This window comes from Heptranchias perlo, chromosome 35 (assembly GCF_035084215.1).
Source record: "Heptranchias perlo isolate sHepPer1 chromosome 35, sHepPer1.hap1, whole genome shotgun sequence".
NCBI lineage: Eukaryota > Metazoa > Chordata > Chondrichthyes > Hexanchiformes > Hexanchidae > Heptranchias > Heptranchias perlo.
The window spans coordinates 22,938,795-22,954,905 of NC_090359.1; the positions used below are offsets into that span (position 1 = coordinate 22,938,795).

Genomic DNA, 16,111 nt, shown 5'->3' on the forward strand with positions numbered 1-16,111 from the left:
ATACCTTCCATTGAGAAATAAAAACTCCACGGGAAAAGTGATCCATCCGTGGCTAACTAAAGAAGTTAAGGATAGTATTAGATTAAAAGAAGAGGCTTATAATGTTGCCAAGAAGAGTAGCAAGCCTGGGGATTGGGAGGGTTTTAGAAATCAGTAAAGGATAACCAAAAAATTGATGACGAGGGAAAAAATAGAATATGAGAGTAAACTAGCAAGAAATATAAAAACAGATTGTAAGAGCTTCTACAAGTATGTAAGAAGGAAGAGAGTAGCGAAAGTAAACGTTGGTCCCTTAGAGGCTGAGACAGGAAAAATTATGATGGAGAATAAAGAAATGGCAGAGATGTTAAACAAATATTTTGTATCTGTTTTCACAGTAAAGCCACAGAAAGCATACCAGAAATAGTGGGGAACCAAGGGTCTAAAGAGAGTGAGGAACTTAAAACAATTAATATCAGTAGAGAAAAAGTACTGGAGAAACTAATGGGACTAAAAGCCAACAAATCCCCTGGACCTGATGGCCTACATCCTCGGGTTCTAAAAGAGGTGGCTGCCGAGATAGTGGATGCATTGGTTGTGATCTTCCAAAATTCCCGAGATTCTAGAACGGTCACAGCAGATTGGAAGGTAGCAAATGTAACCCCGCTATTCAAGAAAGGAGGGAGAGAGAAAACAGGGAACTACAGACCAGTTAGCCTGACATCAGTCGTCAGGAAAATGCTGGAATCCATTATTAAGGAAGTAGTAACAGGGCATTTAGAAAATCATAACATGATTAGGCAGAGTCAACATGGTTTTATGAAAGGGAAATCGTGTTTGACAAATTTATTAGAGTTTTTTGAGGATGTAACTAGCAGCGTAGATAAAGGGGAACCAGTGGATGTGGTATATTTGGATTTTCAAAAGGCATTCGATAAGGTACTACATAAAAGGTTGTTACACAAGATAAGGGCTCATGGGGTTGGGGGTAATATATTAACATGGATAGAAGATTGGTTACTGGACAGAAAACAGAGAGTAGGGATAAACGGGCCATTTTCAGGTTGGCAGGCTGTAACTAGTGGGGTGTCACAAGGTTCAATGCTTGGGCCTCAGGTATTTACAATCTATATTAATGACTTAGATGAAGGGACCAAGTGTATTGTATCCAAGTTTGCTGATGATACAAAGCTAGGTGGGAAAGTAAGCTGTGAGGAGGACACAAAGAATCTGCACAGGGATATTGACAGGTTAAGTGAGTGCGCAAGAAGGTGGCAGATGGAGTATAATGTGGGGAAATGTGAGGTTATTCACTTTGGTAGGAAGAATAGAAAAACAGAATATTTTTAAATGGTGAGACACTATTAAATGTTGGTGTTCAGAGAGATTTGGGTGTTCTTGTACAAGAAACACAGAAAATTAGCATGCAGGTACAGCAAGCAATTAGGAAGGCAAATGGCATGTTGGCCTTCATTGCAAAGGGGTTGGAGTATGAGAGTAAGGAAGTCTTGCTACAATTGTACAGGGCTTTGGGTGAGATCATAGCTGGAGAGCTGCGCACGGTTTTGGTCTCCTTATCTAAGGAAGGATATACTTGCCTTGGAGGTGGGGCAATGAAGGTTCACTAGATTGATTCCTGGGATGAGAGGGTTGTCCTATGAGGAGAGATTGAGCAGAATGGGCCTATACTCACTGGAGTTTAGAAGAATGAGAGGTGATCTTATTGAAACATATAAGATTCTGAGGGGGCTTGACAGGGTAGATGCTGAGAGGTTGTTTCCCCTGGCTGGAGAGTCTAGAACTAGGGGGCATAGTCTCAGGATAAGGGGTCGGCCATTTATGACTGAGATGAGGAGGAATTTCTTCACTCAGAGGGTTGTGAATCTTTGGAATTCCCTACCTCAGAGGGCTGTGGATGCTGAGTCATTGAGTATATTGAAGACAGAGCGATAGATTTTTGGACTCTAGGGGAATCAAGGGATATGGGGATCGGGCTGGAAAGTGGAGTTGAGGTTGAAGATCAGCCATGAACTGATTGAATGGCGGAGCAGGCTCGAGGGGCCGAATGGCCTACTCCTGCTCCTATTTCTGATGTTTCTTATATTATACATTCTCGGCCAATTGCCTTTATTGACCACCATTCTCCTTGGGCCCAGTAGCTCAGGCACACACGTCAATAATTATACTCAATTCTGTTGTTAACTGGATGTCCAGCCTGTTCTTTGTGTGTGCCTTAATCAACACAGCATTAAGCGTTTTAGCTGGGAGTCTATTCCACAAAAACCACTGCTCTGTGGGAAAGCTAAATCCTTGTAATCTCAAGCCTTGCTTTCTGAGACTTGCCGACTTTGTACCCACGTCCTCTCGATCTAGGGTGGCAACGGTCCTTCTGAATGGGGCAACTACAGCTCAGAGCCCCAGTGCACGATTGTGCGCGGGACTTTAGTACTAACTTCGTTCAAAAAAGAATTCACGAGGAGTCACCAGATAGGATTTGAGATTTTCTTCTGTGGATGGGTAAGGCTGCTCTGGCTAAGTAGATTTTCCGTCAACTTTTTAAGCTGGTGCTGGTGATCCGCAGCGGTGAAAATGTTGTTGAGTTTGGCTCCCTCTTCGGCCTGGGGTGATAGCAGTGTGCAAGCGAGCCGTTCGATTTCTGCTCTGTGCTGATCTCAGCTGAAGGGACAAGTTGGGATGTCACAACTGGACCGCTACGTCCTGAGCTACGCAGTCGGTGGGAGCGGGGGCGGGAATCAGACAAGACCTCCGCTCCGCTGTCTAATGACCTCTGTTGGAAAGTGCAAGTGTGGGGACTGTGGGCAGCTTGGGGATTGACTGCGATGCCCGCCACAGTTGAATAGCCCGCCGACACAAACGCCTTCTGAGCTTACAAATGATAGACAGCCACTTGGGCCAAGGTACTGTGGGACAGCCGGCACCTTTAGGAGGGAAAGGGGGGAAATTTCCAAAAAAAAAGTAATTGGTGCATCTAAATGGTGCTGATACTGAACTGCTCTTATCTTGTATCGTGCATATTTAAATTCTCCGGTTTGTGCATTTAGAGATATATATATATAAATATAAATCAATAAAAATGTTTTACAACAAAAAGGAATCCAGGCAGTTTTTATTTTTAAATTCAGAATCATAGAGCACAGAAGGAGGCCATTCGGCCCCTCGTGCCTGTGCCGGCTCTTTGAAAGAGCTGTCCAATTAGTCCCGCTCCCCCCTGCTCTTTCCCCACAGCCCTGCAAATTTTTCCTTTTCAAGTACATCTCCAATTACCTTCTGATACTTTAATTCCCATCTCAGATTCTTTCTCCCTGCCCCCAGTGGGATTGACTGAGCCTCAGTACCTTTGCTTCCCAGTCCTCCAGTGCCCTGCCAAGTAAGCCTCTCTTCCAGCCTGTACCTCGACCGTGAGTATTGGAAGGATAGGTTGGAACGCAAGAACCATCAAAGTCCGTCCTGAGCCTACCCTCGCCCACATCCGCACCTACATGGTTGTCCAGCAGGGGTTACTGGACAATGTTCAGCAGTACGAAAACACCTTTGTTTTCCCCCAGTTCCTTAGCCCACCACACTGACTCTGATCGTGGGGCCCCCCTCAACCACCCCGCCCTCCATCCCACGTCACTCAAACTCAGATCAGCTACCGACGACGCCTTACCATCGAAGAAATGTTTTGATATAGAGTAAATAGGGAGAAACTGTTTCCACTGGCAGGAGGGTCGGTAACCGGAGGACACAGATTTAAAATAATTTGCAAAAGAACCAGAGGGGAGATGAGGAGAAATTTTTTTTTAACGCGGCGAGTTGTTCTGATCTGGAATGCGCTGCCTGAAAGGGCGGTGGAAGCAGATTCGATAGTAACTTTCAAAAGGGGAATTGGATAAATACTTGAAAAGGAAAAATTTGCAGGGCTGTGGGGAAAGAGCAGGGGGAGTGGGACTCATTGGATAGCTCTTTCAAGGAGCCAGTATAGGCACGATGGGCCGAAAGGCCTCTTTCGGTGCTGTACAATTCTATGATTCTAAATGCTGTTGACTTCCAGAACTCCTGCCAATTATATCCTAACCTGCACTAAGTCACCTACTACCCCGATCTTGCCCAGGGCTGCAATAAGAATTATTGGGGCCTTGGGCACACCATTGAGGCCACTACCCCCTCGCCCCACCCCCCACCCCTTGAGGTAACAGCTCTTAATATCATTTCAACGAAGAAAAAAGCTAACATCAGCTCAATGAGAAGGGTGAAATTCTTGTATATATGAGAAGGAGTTTTTCTTCTGTGCTCCCCCCACCCCCCAGTTAGATTTTTATCAAGATAACAGGTAGTCGGCTGTTTTGTATACAGTGTCGATGTAGCTATATGTGATAATGGATCCTGTTTTGGTTCGCTGTCTCCTATTTCTGTGCCAGGGTCCGGTATTCCTGAGTTGAAGGTTACCTTGCGAGGTGTGGTGCTGGACGAGTTCTTCACCTTCAGGACCTTTGTGGCAAAGCTCATCGGCGTCATCTGCACCTTGGCGGCTGGTAGTACCATTTTCCTGGGGAAAGTGGTAAGTGGGCACTGGAAGGTGAAGTTTGGGGTACCTTAATGAGATCACCGTGACTTATGTGGGTTTGTGTTCAGTGCCCGTCATAAGTAAGAGTAGGAATAGACTAGATGTTGGGCGGTTCCTCTTTTCCCGGAGAGTAGGTGAGCCTCTGGAGTACGTTGCCGGCTGGTGTGGTGGGTGCTGACACTCTGCCTTCAAGAGGGAGCTGGACCCGCTCTTGACTGGGGCAGAGATCGCATCATAGAGAAGGTAAATGGTCTTTATAGATATAGATGGGTATAGAGGGATATGGGCCAAGTGCAGGCAATTGGGACTAGCTTAGTGGTATAAACTGGGCGACATGGACATGTTGGGCCGAAGGGCCTGTTTCCATGTTGTAAACTTCTATGACTCTATAACACTTGATCCATGTGATTTCCTGGACTGGTTTCGATCGCCCGAGAGGGTCGGAGAGGAATTTTCCAGAGTATCGTTTCCCTTATCCGCCCTGGGATTTTTCTCTTTTTTTTGCCTCTCCCAGCAGATTACATGACTGTGGAGGGGTGGTGTTGGAGGGGGGGGAGAGGGGCAGGGATGGAGGAAGTGTCAGTCACGATGCCCCGGCCATCATGGCGAGTGGGGCAGGCTTAATGGACCAGCTGGTCTTTTCCTGCCCGTTAGTTTCATACTGGCATTGCCAATGGGTGCCACCGTGGCCCATCTAACCATCTAATTTCTGAGCTCTGCGTCAGGTCAATCTTTGCAGATTGCTGCCCACGACTTCTCGACATGCACTGCCAACGGGCAAGCCAACGCCCGCCAACAATGGGCATTTTGTAAAGTTAGCCCTTGTGTCTCAAGTCACGACTGACGTGGGGTGGCCTGAGCAATAGTGGAAATAGTGGGTTTTAATTGACTTTAAAAAGGGGGAGGGGCATTTTTTAGCCAATCAGAAGCAGCACGGTAATGATTGACATGGACTCCGATGCGTTTGATGCCTCATTTGCCAACCGCCTTTCTTCCTGGCTCAGCATTCATTCCCAATCACCATCAGTGATGTTCCTTCGGATGCTTCTAACATTAAAGGTGCTACAGTTTTCATCGCACCACCATTGGCGGCCGTGCCTTCAGCTGCCTCGGCCCTAAGCTCTGGAATTCCCTCCCTAAACCTCTCCGCCTCTCTCTCCTCCTTTAAGACGCTCCTTAAAACCTACCTCTTTGACCAAGTTTTTGGTCGCCTGTCCTAATATCTCCATATGTGGCTCGGTGTCAAATTTTGTTTGATAATCGCTCCTGTGAAGCGCCTTGGAACGTTAAAGGTGCTACATAAATGCAAGTTGTTGTTGTTTATAGAATGATACAGCACAGAAGGAGGCCATTCCCAGGGTTCAAAGCAGGAAGGGGTCACTGGCAGACAAGTAAACTCATCAATGGCATATCGTTACCGCTCCCCTCATCCTACCCCACCCAGCCACCCGCCATTCTCTTAGTACTGAAGCTGGCTTTATGGCTTATGGGTGATAATATCTCACTGAATGATGTTCTTATTCTTGTTCGCAGGGTCCCTTCGTCCACATGGCGACCATCCTTGCCACTTTACTAGGAAAAGTCATGGTCAAATTCGCAGGAACCAAAGAGGTAAACTTGGATTGAGAAATATTCGCTCTGTAGTGGATGCAGATAAACACATAGCAGATCCAAGGCAGACAGTCTCGGCAGAATGAATCTTTTCTCAGTTGCTTCAGTTGTGTGGAATCCCAATGGCCCAAATTGCTCCCAATTCAACCCTGTTGCAAAAAATCCCATCAAAATTCCCACCACTCCCACTGACGTTACCCTCTGGCTGACGTTGACCACTGGCTGACGTTGACCTCTGGCTGACGTTGACCTCTGGCTGATGTTGTCCTCTGGCTGATGTTGACCTCTGGCTGATGTTAAGTGTCTCTGATGACTTCTTGTGCAGGCGGCCCACGTGTTTCCTTTTTGTCCTGCATGCAGAACAAAGGACGCAAGTATGAAATGCTGATCGCTGGTGCGGCAGTGGGTGTTGCCTGCTGCTTTGTGGCCCCTGTTGGAGGTAAGGACCTTCTGCCTTGCTTCCTCCCTTACCCTTCCCTGTCCTTTTTAAAAATCTGTCACCCATCTGGTCTTAAATTAGATGGTCCGCTTGCGTTTGAGAAGGGTTCGGAGACGAGTGAGCAGGTTGATGCCAGGTTTTAGACGGAGAAGTTTTGAAGCAAAGCTTAACGCGACCAAACTTATCCTTGCTGGAGGGAAGGCGACTGAGGGGAGATGTGATGCAGGTCTTCAAAGTGACGCAAGGTAGAGTTAAGGTCAACTTAAGATGTATAACTGGGACAGTGAGCATGAGACTAGATCGGGGGAGGAGGAAGGGAGTCATGAGACTAGATCGGAGGCGGGGGGAGTCATGAGAGTAGATCGGAGGCGGGGGGAGTCATGAGACTAGATTGAGCGGGGGGGAGTCATGAGACTAGATTGGGTGGGGGGGAGTCATGAGGCTAGATTGGGGGGCAGTCATGAGGCTAGATTGAGCGGGGGGGAGTCATGAGACTAGATTGGGTGGGGGGGAGTCATGAGGCTAGATTGGGGGGCAGTCATGAGGCTAGATTGAGCGGGGGGGAGTCATGAGGCTAGATTGGGTGGGGGGCAGTCATGAGACTAGATTGAGCGGGGGGGAGTCATGAGGCTAGATTGAGCCGGGGGGGAGTCATGAGGCTAGATTGGGGGGAGTCATGAGACTAGATCAGAGGCGGGGGGTGTCATGAGACTAGATCGGAGGCGGGGGGAGTCATGAGACTAGATCGGAGGCGGGGGGAGTCATGAGACTAGATTGGGCGGGGGGGAGTCATGAGACTAGATTGGGTGGGGGGAGTCATGAGGCTAGATTGGGGGGCAGTCATGAGACTAGATTGGGTGGGGGGAGTCATGAGACTAGATTGGGGGGAGTCATGAGACTAGATTGGGTGGGGAGAGTCATGAGACTAGATTGGGCAGGGGGGAGTCATGAGACTAGATTGGGTGGGGAGAGTCATGAGACTAGATTGAGCGGGGGGGAGTCATGAGACTAGATTGGGGGGAGTCATGAGACTAGATTGAGTGGGGGGGAGTCATGAGACTAGATTGAGCGGGGGGGAGTCATGAGACTAGATTGGGGGGAGTCATGAGACTAGATTGGGGGGAGTCATGAGACTAGATTGGGTGGGGAGAGTCATGAGACTAGATTGAGCGGGGGGGAGTCATGAGACTAGATTGGGTGGGGAGAGTCATGAGACCAGATTGGGCAGGGGGGAGTCATGAGACTAGATTGGGTGGGGAGAGTCATGAGACTAGATGTGGGGGGGAGTCATGAGACTAGATCGGAGGGGGTGGGGGGGAGTCATGAGACTAGATGGGGGGGAGTCATGAGACTAGATCGGAGGGGGTGGGGGATAGTCATGAGACTAGATTGGAGGGGGTGGGGGGGGAGTCATGAGACTAGATGTGGGGGGGAGTCATGAGACTAGATCGAAGGGGTGTAAACTGCAGCCTGTGGCCCCCCCCCCCCCGAGTACAGGCTGACCAGCTCACAGGGTCCAGACAGCGCGGTTTCTTTAGGGCTTATTTTCCACTCGCTGGTTTGTGTCGGAAGTTTGGAAAGGACTGTTTCCGCATCGGTGCATAAATGATAAATCTAAACACCAAGAGCGACTGGAGATACATGGGGATTAATGGGAACTTAGACCCCCCTCCCAACACCCCCCGAGGCTCCATGGGACCCAACTAGACTTGTATTCTCTTGAGTTTAGAAGGTTGAGGGGTGATTTAATCGAGGTGTTTAAAATGATAAAACGATTCGATGGGTAGGTACACTTTAACCCAGTGTTGTCCAACTGTAATCACTGACTAGCCACAGATGTGGCTCCAATGGCACCATTTTAGCCTCCTGCAGTAATTTTAGTAGAAAACGCCATGCACACAATACAGGTAAATATACCTCACGTGTGTGTATTTATTTAAACATCCATCACCATTCAGTAACCAAAAAAGCAAAGCAGCCACAAGGATCAAACAACACTTGCACAGGCTGCTTCTCGTCATACCAACAAACGCACAAAAAGGTTAAAGGTCATCCACTCACGCCATGCGACTATGAGTATTGAGATCACACGCCCAACAACGGTGTCTATTAACTCATTGTTTATTTACTCATCAGAAATGCAATTATCCACATCTGGATCCCCATTTAGCCACATGTGGCTAGCGGCGAATGTACTGGGCATTAACACACCCCTAACACGCTCCCCAACACACACAAGCTAACACACCCCCAACAGCCCCAGAAGACAACCCCTAACATACTCCCCATAACACAGCCCTAACACAGGCCCTAACAAACATTCCCTAACACACAACCCTGAACACATCCCCAAACACACCCCCCGAGAAAACACCCCGAGCACACACCCCATCCCCCAATGCACACCTCTAACACCCCCCCCCGAAACAGACTCCATGACACAGCCCTTAAAATGTTTAACACAGCCCCAAACTAACCCTAGCAAACCTCCTAACACCCTCCCCCCCGACACATCAACTGGTGTAACCCTAAAGTACCCCTTAACGCACCTTTACGCTGCCCAGTTTTGGACTTGCAAACAGAGGCAAGCCTAGTCTTACCATTTGTGGGCACAAGGCACTGGGGCCCTTCGTTATCTGAAGAATTATTCACGGCTGCTCCAAGGCAAAAACCCACGTTGTTGATGTTCTTCCCCCCCAGGTGTCCTGTTCAGTGTGGAGACAACAGCCACGCATTTTGCCGTGCGGAATTACTGGCGAGGGTTTTTTGCTGCGACCTGTGCTGCCCTGATATTCCGGGTGCTGGCCGTCGTGAATAACGAGCAAGGTACTGCATTGAAGTTACTCAGTGCCTGTGCAGTGAATACAACGCAAGGAAGATTGCAGCATGCCACGGGGCTGTACAGACCAGGAAAGTCCCAGGCTCAATCTTCGGCCTGTGCTGATCTCAGCCAGGGCAGCAGTGAGATATCGGGCCGTTCGACCCCTGTTGGATATATTCCTGGAGGTTTCATCACATGACCTCTCACCCCTAACCTCCCCACCCGGTCAAATAGCCTCTTATCCCATCTCCAATCTTTAAAGAATTAATAAACGAAAGAAAATGGGGGGGAACAAAAAAACACGCTTTTATGATTTATCTCTTGGTTTGCTCGCAGCAGTGCCCAGGAGATTAATCTGCAATTCCTTGGCTGAAGTACTTCATTGGTTGAAGAGCACTTTGGGATGTCCCGAGATTGTGAAAGGCGCTATATAAATGCAAGTCTTCAAGTCTATCAGATTTCTTCTTTTCCTTTTATGTTCTGATGAAAAAAGCCCCAATTTCTCTGGTCTCTTCTGAAATTTAAGTCTCTCATCCTTAGGATCATCCTCTTGAATCTCTTCTGTACCCTTTCCATGGATGCTACATGGAGGATTGAGTGCTTTATTGTAGTGTCGTGGTTATGTTACCAGGCCAGTAATCCAGTAGAACGTGAGTTCAAATCCTACCATGAGAATTTGAATTCAGTTTTGTAAATAAAAAGATGGGATCAGTAAAAGTGACCATGAAGCTGTTGGATTGTTGTTAAAAACCCAACTGGTTCACTAATGCCCTTTAGGGAAGGAAACCTGCCGTCCTTACCTGGCCTGGCCTGTATGTGACTCCAGTCCCACACCAACGTGGTTGACTCTTAAATGCCCTCTGAAGTGTCCGAGCAAGTCACTCAGTTGCATCAAAACCGCTAGAAAGTAGATGTAAGACTTTCAACATATTATATAGATTGTGTTGATGTAGCGCTTGAAAAATAAACTCTGCAACACTGCCTCTTCCTGTCACACTACATTGTCCTGATTGTGAGCAGGACCAAAACTAGGTGCAAACAGCAGCAGAAGGTGCCAGATCAATAAGTAAAACTTGCTACTGAGTGAACTGAACACAAGCCAGAAGGTTTATGCATTTTAATAAAAATGGTAGGTCTATTGGGTTATTTGGTACAAGGCTGTCACATGGTCATTGGGTCCAGATAATGTCTTAAACCACAAGAGAGGGGCTCAAGTACTTTCCAACAAAAGTGAGCAGGCCATTCGGTCTCTAAAAATTGTCCATTTTTTATAGATCTCCCCGCCATCCCCCCCCTGATCTACTTCCTCACTGTCTGCCTCAACCTTTCTCTCTCCAGAAGTGCATCCAATTGACTCCTAACCTCACTTATACTGTCTGATTCAATATTTTTCCCAGTTCTATTACCGAGGAGGACTGCGACAAAATAAACTTGCAGAATGGGCGTGTAACTGGCAAATGAATTTCAATATAGATAAGTGTGAGGTGGTACATTTTGGTCGGAAGAATAAGGAGGCCACATACTGCTTGGATAATAAGGGTCTAAATGGGGTAAGGGAGCAGAGGGATCTGGGGGTTACAGATACACAAATAGCGATGTAGGTTAATAAGGCCATAAAAAAGCAAACCAAGCTCTGGGGTTTATTTCTAGAGGGAGAGAATTGAAAATTCAGAGAAGTTATGTTAAACTTGTGTAGAACCTTGGTTAAACCACACTTGGAGTATTGTGAACAGTTCTGGTCTCCATATTATAAAAAGGATATAGAGGCACTGGTGAAGGTGCAAAAAAAGATTTACTAGGATGATACCAGAACTGAGAGGTTATAACTATCAGGAAAGACTGAACAGACTGGGGCTCTTTTCTCGAGAAAAGAGAAGACTGAGGGGTGACCTGATAGAGGTCTTTAAGATTATGAAAGGGTTTGATAGAGTAGACGTGGAGAAGATCTTTCCATTTGCGGGGGAGACCAGAACTAGGGGGCCATTAATATAAGATAGCCACTGATAAATCCAATAGGGAATTCAGGAGAAACTTCTTCACCCAGAGAGTGGTGAGAATGTGGTAATTCGTTACCACAAGGAATAGTTGAGGCGAATAGCATAGATGCATTTAAGGGGAAGCTGGATAAACACGTGAGGGAGAAGGGAATAGAAGGACACGCTGATATGGTTGGATGAAGTAGGGAGGAGGCTCGTGTGGAGCATAAGCCGAATGGCCTGTTTCTGTGCTGTCCATTCAATGTAATTCCATTACCCTTTGAGTGACAAGGATCCTCTTTCTTACTCCTAACTTACTCATCTTCAACTTGGGTTCCCCTGGTATTTTAACCCTTCGCCAACTTACCTGGATCAACTTTTCCCACAATTATTTTAATTGAAGTCTCCTTTCTTCTTCCCAAAGCGAACAAGTCCAGCTTCCCTGACCTTTTCTCGTAACTTGAATTCCTGACACCCAGAATCACTTTCATTGCCCCCTCAGTCTCCTCTCCAAGGGCAGCAGTGTTCTCCCCTGCTTCACTGGCCCTAAGTGCTGCACTGTCTTTGTGATAGAATTCCAAATCTGCGGCAGCACCGACATCCAGGCTCACCATCCACTCCGGCGTACTCTGCTCACACTGGCTCGGCAGCTGCAGCCGGCTCGGACTGTCGTGTCCCCTCTCTCGCCTCATCATTTTCACGCCGTCCGCTCCCAGCTTAGGGCCCGCACTGACACTTGTACATCAGGTTTGGGCTGGCTGTCTCTCCCCGTCTGACGCGCTGCTCCTTTCGATCAGATCGGCAACCCAGGTACTGAAATCGCCTGTGTTGCGTTACTCCTTCTCAGAGTGGCGAGAATGTGGAACTCGCTACCACAAGGAGTAGCTGGGGCGAATAGCGTAGATGCATTCCAGGGGAAGCTAGATAAGTGCACGAGGGAGGAAGGAATAGAAGATTATGCTGAAAGGGTGAGATGAAGTCGGCAGGGAGGAAGCTCGTGGGAAACATAAACACCGGCATAGACCAGTTGGGCCGAATGGCCTGTTTCTGTGCTGGCTGTAATTTCCATGTAATTCTACATGATACGGTAATTGTTTTTTTTTTATTCCCTCTTGTTTCTAAGCCCTCCCTTATCAGACCCACATGCTACATGCCACCTGAAGTCCTCCCCGTCCACTGTTCCCACACCCCAGGTAAAGCTCCTGATGCTCAGAAGCTGCCCATCCTCTGACTCACCATGAGCAATGCCACAGGAGATCCAATAGTGCTGGTTATTTTACACCAGCCCATATTTTAACTGCCATTTGCCACCTGTCACATGAAAGATCTAAATCTGCCTCATTCTCGATGGGTTGTCACCCATTATTTGCCCTGTGTTGGTATCGTCTGTCCCTGATAGAAGGTGACTGCCCAGGATGTTTGGGGCCCTCTGAGAAGGGTGAACCATTGCACCAACTCTTTTGTGCCGTTTATTATTTCCTCAGAAACAGTCGCTGTGCTCTTCACCACCAACTGGAAAGTGGAGTTCCCCTTCGATCTGCCAGAGTTCCTTTCCTTTGCTATTCTCGGGTAAGTGAGAACCATATTTACCCTGTCCAACAGAAGGAACAATCCATCTACCCGCCTTCGCTCCATACCCCTCGTTGCCCTTACCTCGTAAAAATCTGTCGATCTCAGTCTTGAGAATTCCAATTGACCCCCAGCATCCACAGCCTTCTGGGGGGGCAGAGTTCCAGATTTCCACGGCCTTCTGTGCGAAAAAAGTGCTTCCTGATTTCACTGCCGAATGGCCTGGCTGTGATGTTAAAACTGTGCCTCTTTGTTCTGGATTCCTCCCGCCAGACCGAGAATTGAATCTGGGATCTCCTGAACCCATGCAGCTGAGAATAACTCCCCCTCCCCTCCCCCCCATCCGGGGACTGTGTGACGCAGCGGGTCAGACACTGACCTTTCACCTAGGGAACCAAGGTACAAACGTAGTCCAGACTGATAGAATGAAAGTCCACCCAGTCAGCCGGTTGTAAGAATCCTCTATGAAATGAGATGGACGGCCCCAGCCCATTCTGACTGGGCATCGGCCAACAGCAATAATTTGGCAATCTCTCTCACAGTGACCACAAAATGGTTATAGAAAGAAAGAACCTGGATTTCGACAAACTCGGGACGTCCCAAAGCGCTTCACAGCCAATGAAGTACTTTTGAAGTGCAGTCACTGTTGTAATGTAGGGAAGCACAGCAGCCAATTTGCACACAGCAAGATCCCACAAACAGCAATGAGATAATGACCAGATAATCTGTTTCAGTGATAATGTTTGAGGGATAAATATTGGCCCAGGACAGTGGGGAGAACTCCCCCCCAGCTCTTCTTTGAATAGTGCCTTGGGATCTTTTACGTCCACCTGAGAGGGCAGATGTGGCTCCGGTTTAACGTCTCGTCCGAAAGACGGCACCTCCGACAGTGCAGCACTCCCGCAGTGTCAGCCTGGATTATGTGCTCAAGGCTCTGGAGTGGGGCTTGAACCCAGAACCTTTAGAAGGCAGAGGAGCAAATGGGACCGACTGAGCCCACTTAGAGAGAGTGGAAATGGGGTGAGGACAGGATTGTTTTCGGATACGATGCACCCCAAGGTTGACCAGCCTGCCGACACTATCTGCCGAGGCTCACACATGATTGAAAGCCTCTTGGGCAAGCTATGGGGGAGTGAGTGGCCCCTGTGGAACTGCACACGGAGCTGACACCTTCAGGACTGGAGGGGGAAGGGGGCGAAAATTGGTGAAATAAGACAAAGCGAAAATCCGCATGGCGTGAGTAACCTGCTGCCTCGAACTTTTCCAGGGTTGTCTGCGGATGTCTGTGCTGCGTTTACCTGTTTTGCCACCGGAACCTCACCATGTTCATGACCAACCACAAAAAGATCTCCAAATTCATGGCTGACAAGTGAGTATTTCGGAGAAAAGGCAGGATCATTACGCAGAGTCAAAGCAACGTGGCGTCACTCCTCGTACACAGTCCTCCTCCCCTCGCCCTTGCTGTGCTGAAACCAAGAGGGAAGAGCTTGCATTTATATAGCGCCTTTCACATCCCAAACTGCTTCACAGCCAATGGAGTAGTCCTCAAGTGTGTTATATAGAATTACACGGAATTTTACAGCACAGGAACAGGCCATTCGGCCCAACTGGTCTATGCCGGTGTTTATGTTCCACACAAGCCTCCTCCCACTCTATATACTTCATCTCACCCTATCAGCATATCCTTCTATTCCTTTCTCCCTCATGTGCTTATCTAGCTTCCCCTTAAATGCATCTATGCTATTCGCCCTCAACTACTCCGTGCGGTGGCGAGCTCCACATTCTCACCACTCTCTGGGTAGTAGTGTAGTCACTGTTGTAATGTAGGGAAACACCTGGTATATCTACAGATCTACAGAGGTGAGAGTGGGTATATCTGAGCCACAGCTGACACGTTCCATTGCACTTTCTCCGATCAAACCCATTTTTTTCCTGGGGACTTCAAAACTATGGGACTCTTCACCTCCTCTCCCTCGACAATCGGCAGCTTTTTGAAATCGATCTTGACATCACCCAATCATTTATTATTCCATTCAGTAAGATCATGGCTGATCTTCTACCTCAACTCCACTTTCCCACCCTATCCCCATGTCCCTTGATTCCCTTAGTGTCCAAAAATTTATCGATCTCAGTTCAACGACTGACCATCCACAGCCCTCTGGGGTAGAGAATTCCAAAGATTCACAACCCTCTGAGTGAAGAGATTTTTCCTCATCTTGGTCCTAAATGGCCGACCCCTTATCCTGAGACCATGACCTCTAGTTCTAGACTCTCCAGCCAGGGGAAACAATCTCTCAGCATCTACCCTGTCAAGCCCCCTAAGAATTTTATATGTTTCAATGAGATCACCTCTCATTCTTCTAAACTCCAGAGAGTATAGGCCCATTCTACTCAATCTCTCCTCATAGGACAACCCTCTCATCCCAGGAATTAATATAGTGAACCTTTGTTGCACCGCCTCTAAAGCAAGTATATCCTTCCTTCGATAAGGAGACCAAAACTGTACACAGTACCCCAGGTGAGGTCTCACCACAGCCCTATATAATTGCAGCAAAACCTCCTTACTCTTATACTCCAACCCCCTCTTCACGTGGGTCTCTTAGTAAATGTAAAATCCGGGTCGGACACTTTTTACCTCTGGGAGCTAAGAATTTGAATCCAGCCCAGCCAAATGGGTGCCCTCTGTCTGCTGGTTGTGAGACTCCTACATGAAATGAGTTTGTGACAATCTTGATTCAGGTCATAGCGGCACAAAACTATCGCTAATTCAGCGTAGATGGGCATTAAATTGGCAATCTCACTCAGACCACAGGGATGCGAAACAGTGGGGTGGCAGAAGAGTTCTTCTGATGTTGAGTGTTACCTGCTTCTTTTATTATCATCTGGGCATGGGTTAGTGTTGTCCAACCATTAACACCAAATAATGGCAAACCACTTACCAGAGAGCACATGGGATGACCACCACATTCTGCCATCATTTTAGAAAGAGGAAAGACAACATGCCACTAGACCACTCTATACAGGCTAAATCTAATGTCCGGATTTATTTATAGATAAAATTCTATATAAAAGCAGAAAGATCGGCAGGATGCAATTCAGCACAAAAAAAATCAAACTAGTACTAATACAAAAAGGATTGGCTATTTAAA

General features: G+C 47.7%; 1 protein-coding gene across 1 annotated transcript in view; it reads left to right on the forward strand.

Moving 5' to 3' along the window:
* Nucleotides 1–16,111, forward strand: part of LOC137302447 (chloride channel protein ClC-Kb-like) — a 62,806-nt gene that overhangs the window by 11,634 nt on the left and 35,061 nt on the right. Inside the window, exons 4-9 of the mRNA XM_067972121.1 lie at nucleotides 4,401–4,540; nucleotides 6,080–6,157; nucleotides 6,518–6,596; nucleotides 9,297–9,422; nucleotides 12,878–12,962; nucleotides 14,230–14,331. Of these exons, the coding sequence (XP_067828222.1) occupies nucleotides 4,401–4,540; nucleotides 6,080–6,157; nucleotides 6,518–6,596; nucleotides 9,297–9,422; nucleotides 12,878–12,962; nucleotides 14,230–14,331 (610 nt within the window). The remainder of the gene's footprint in view (nucleotides 1–4,400; nucleotides 4,541–6,079; nucleotides 6,158–6,517; nucleotides 6,597–9,296; nucleotides 9,423–12,877; nucleotides 12,963–14,229; nucleotides 14,332–16,111) is intronic.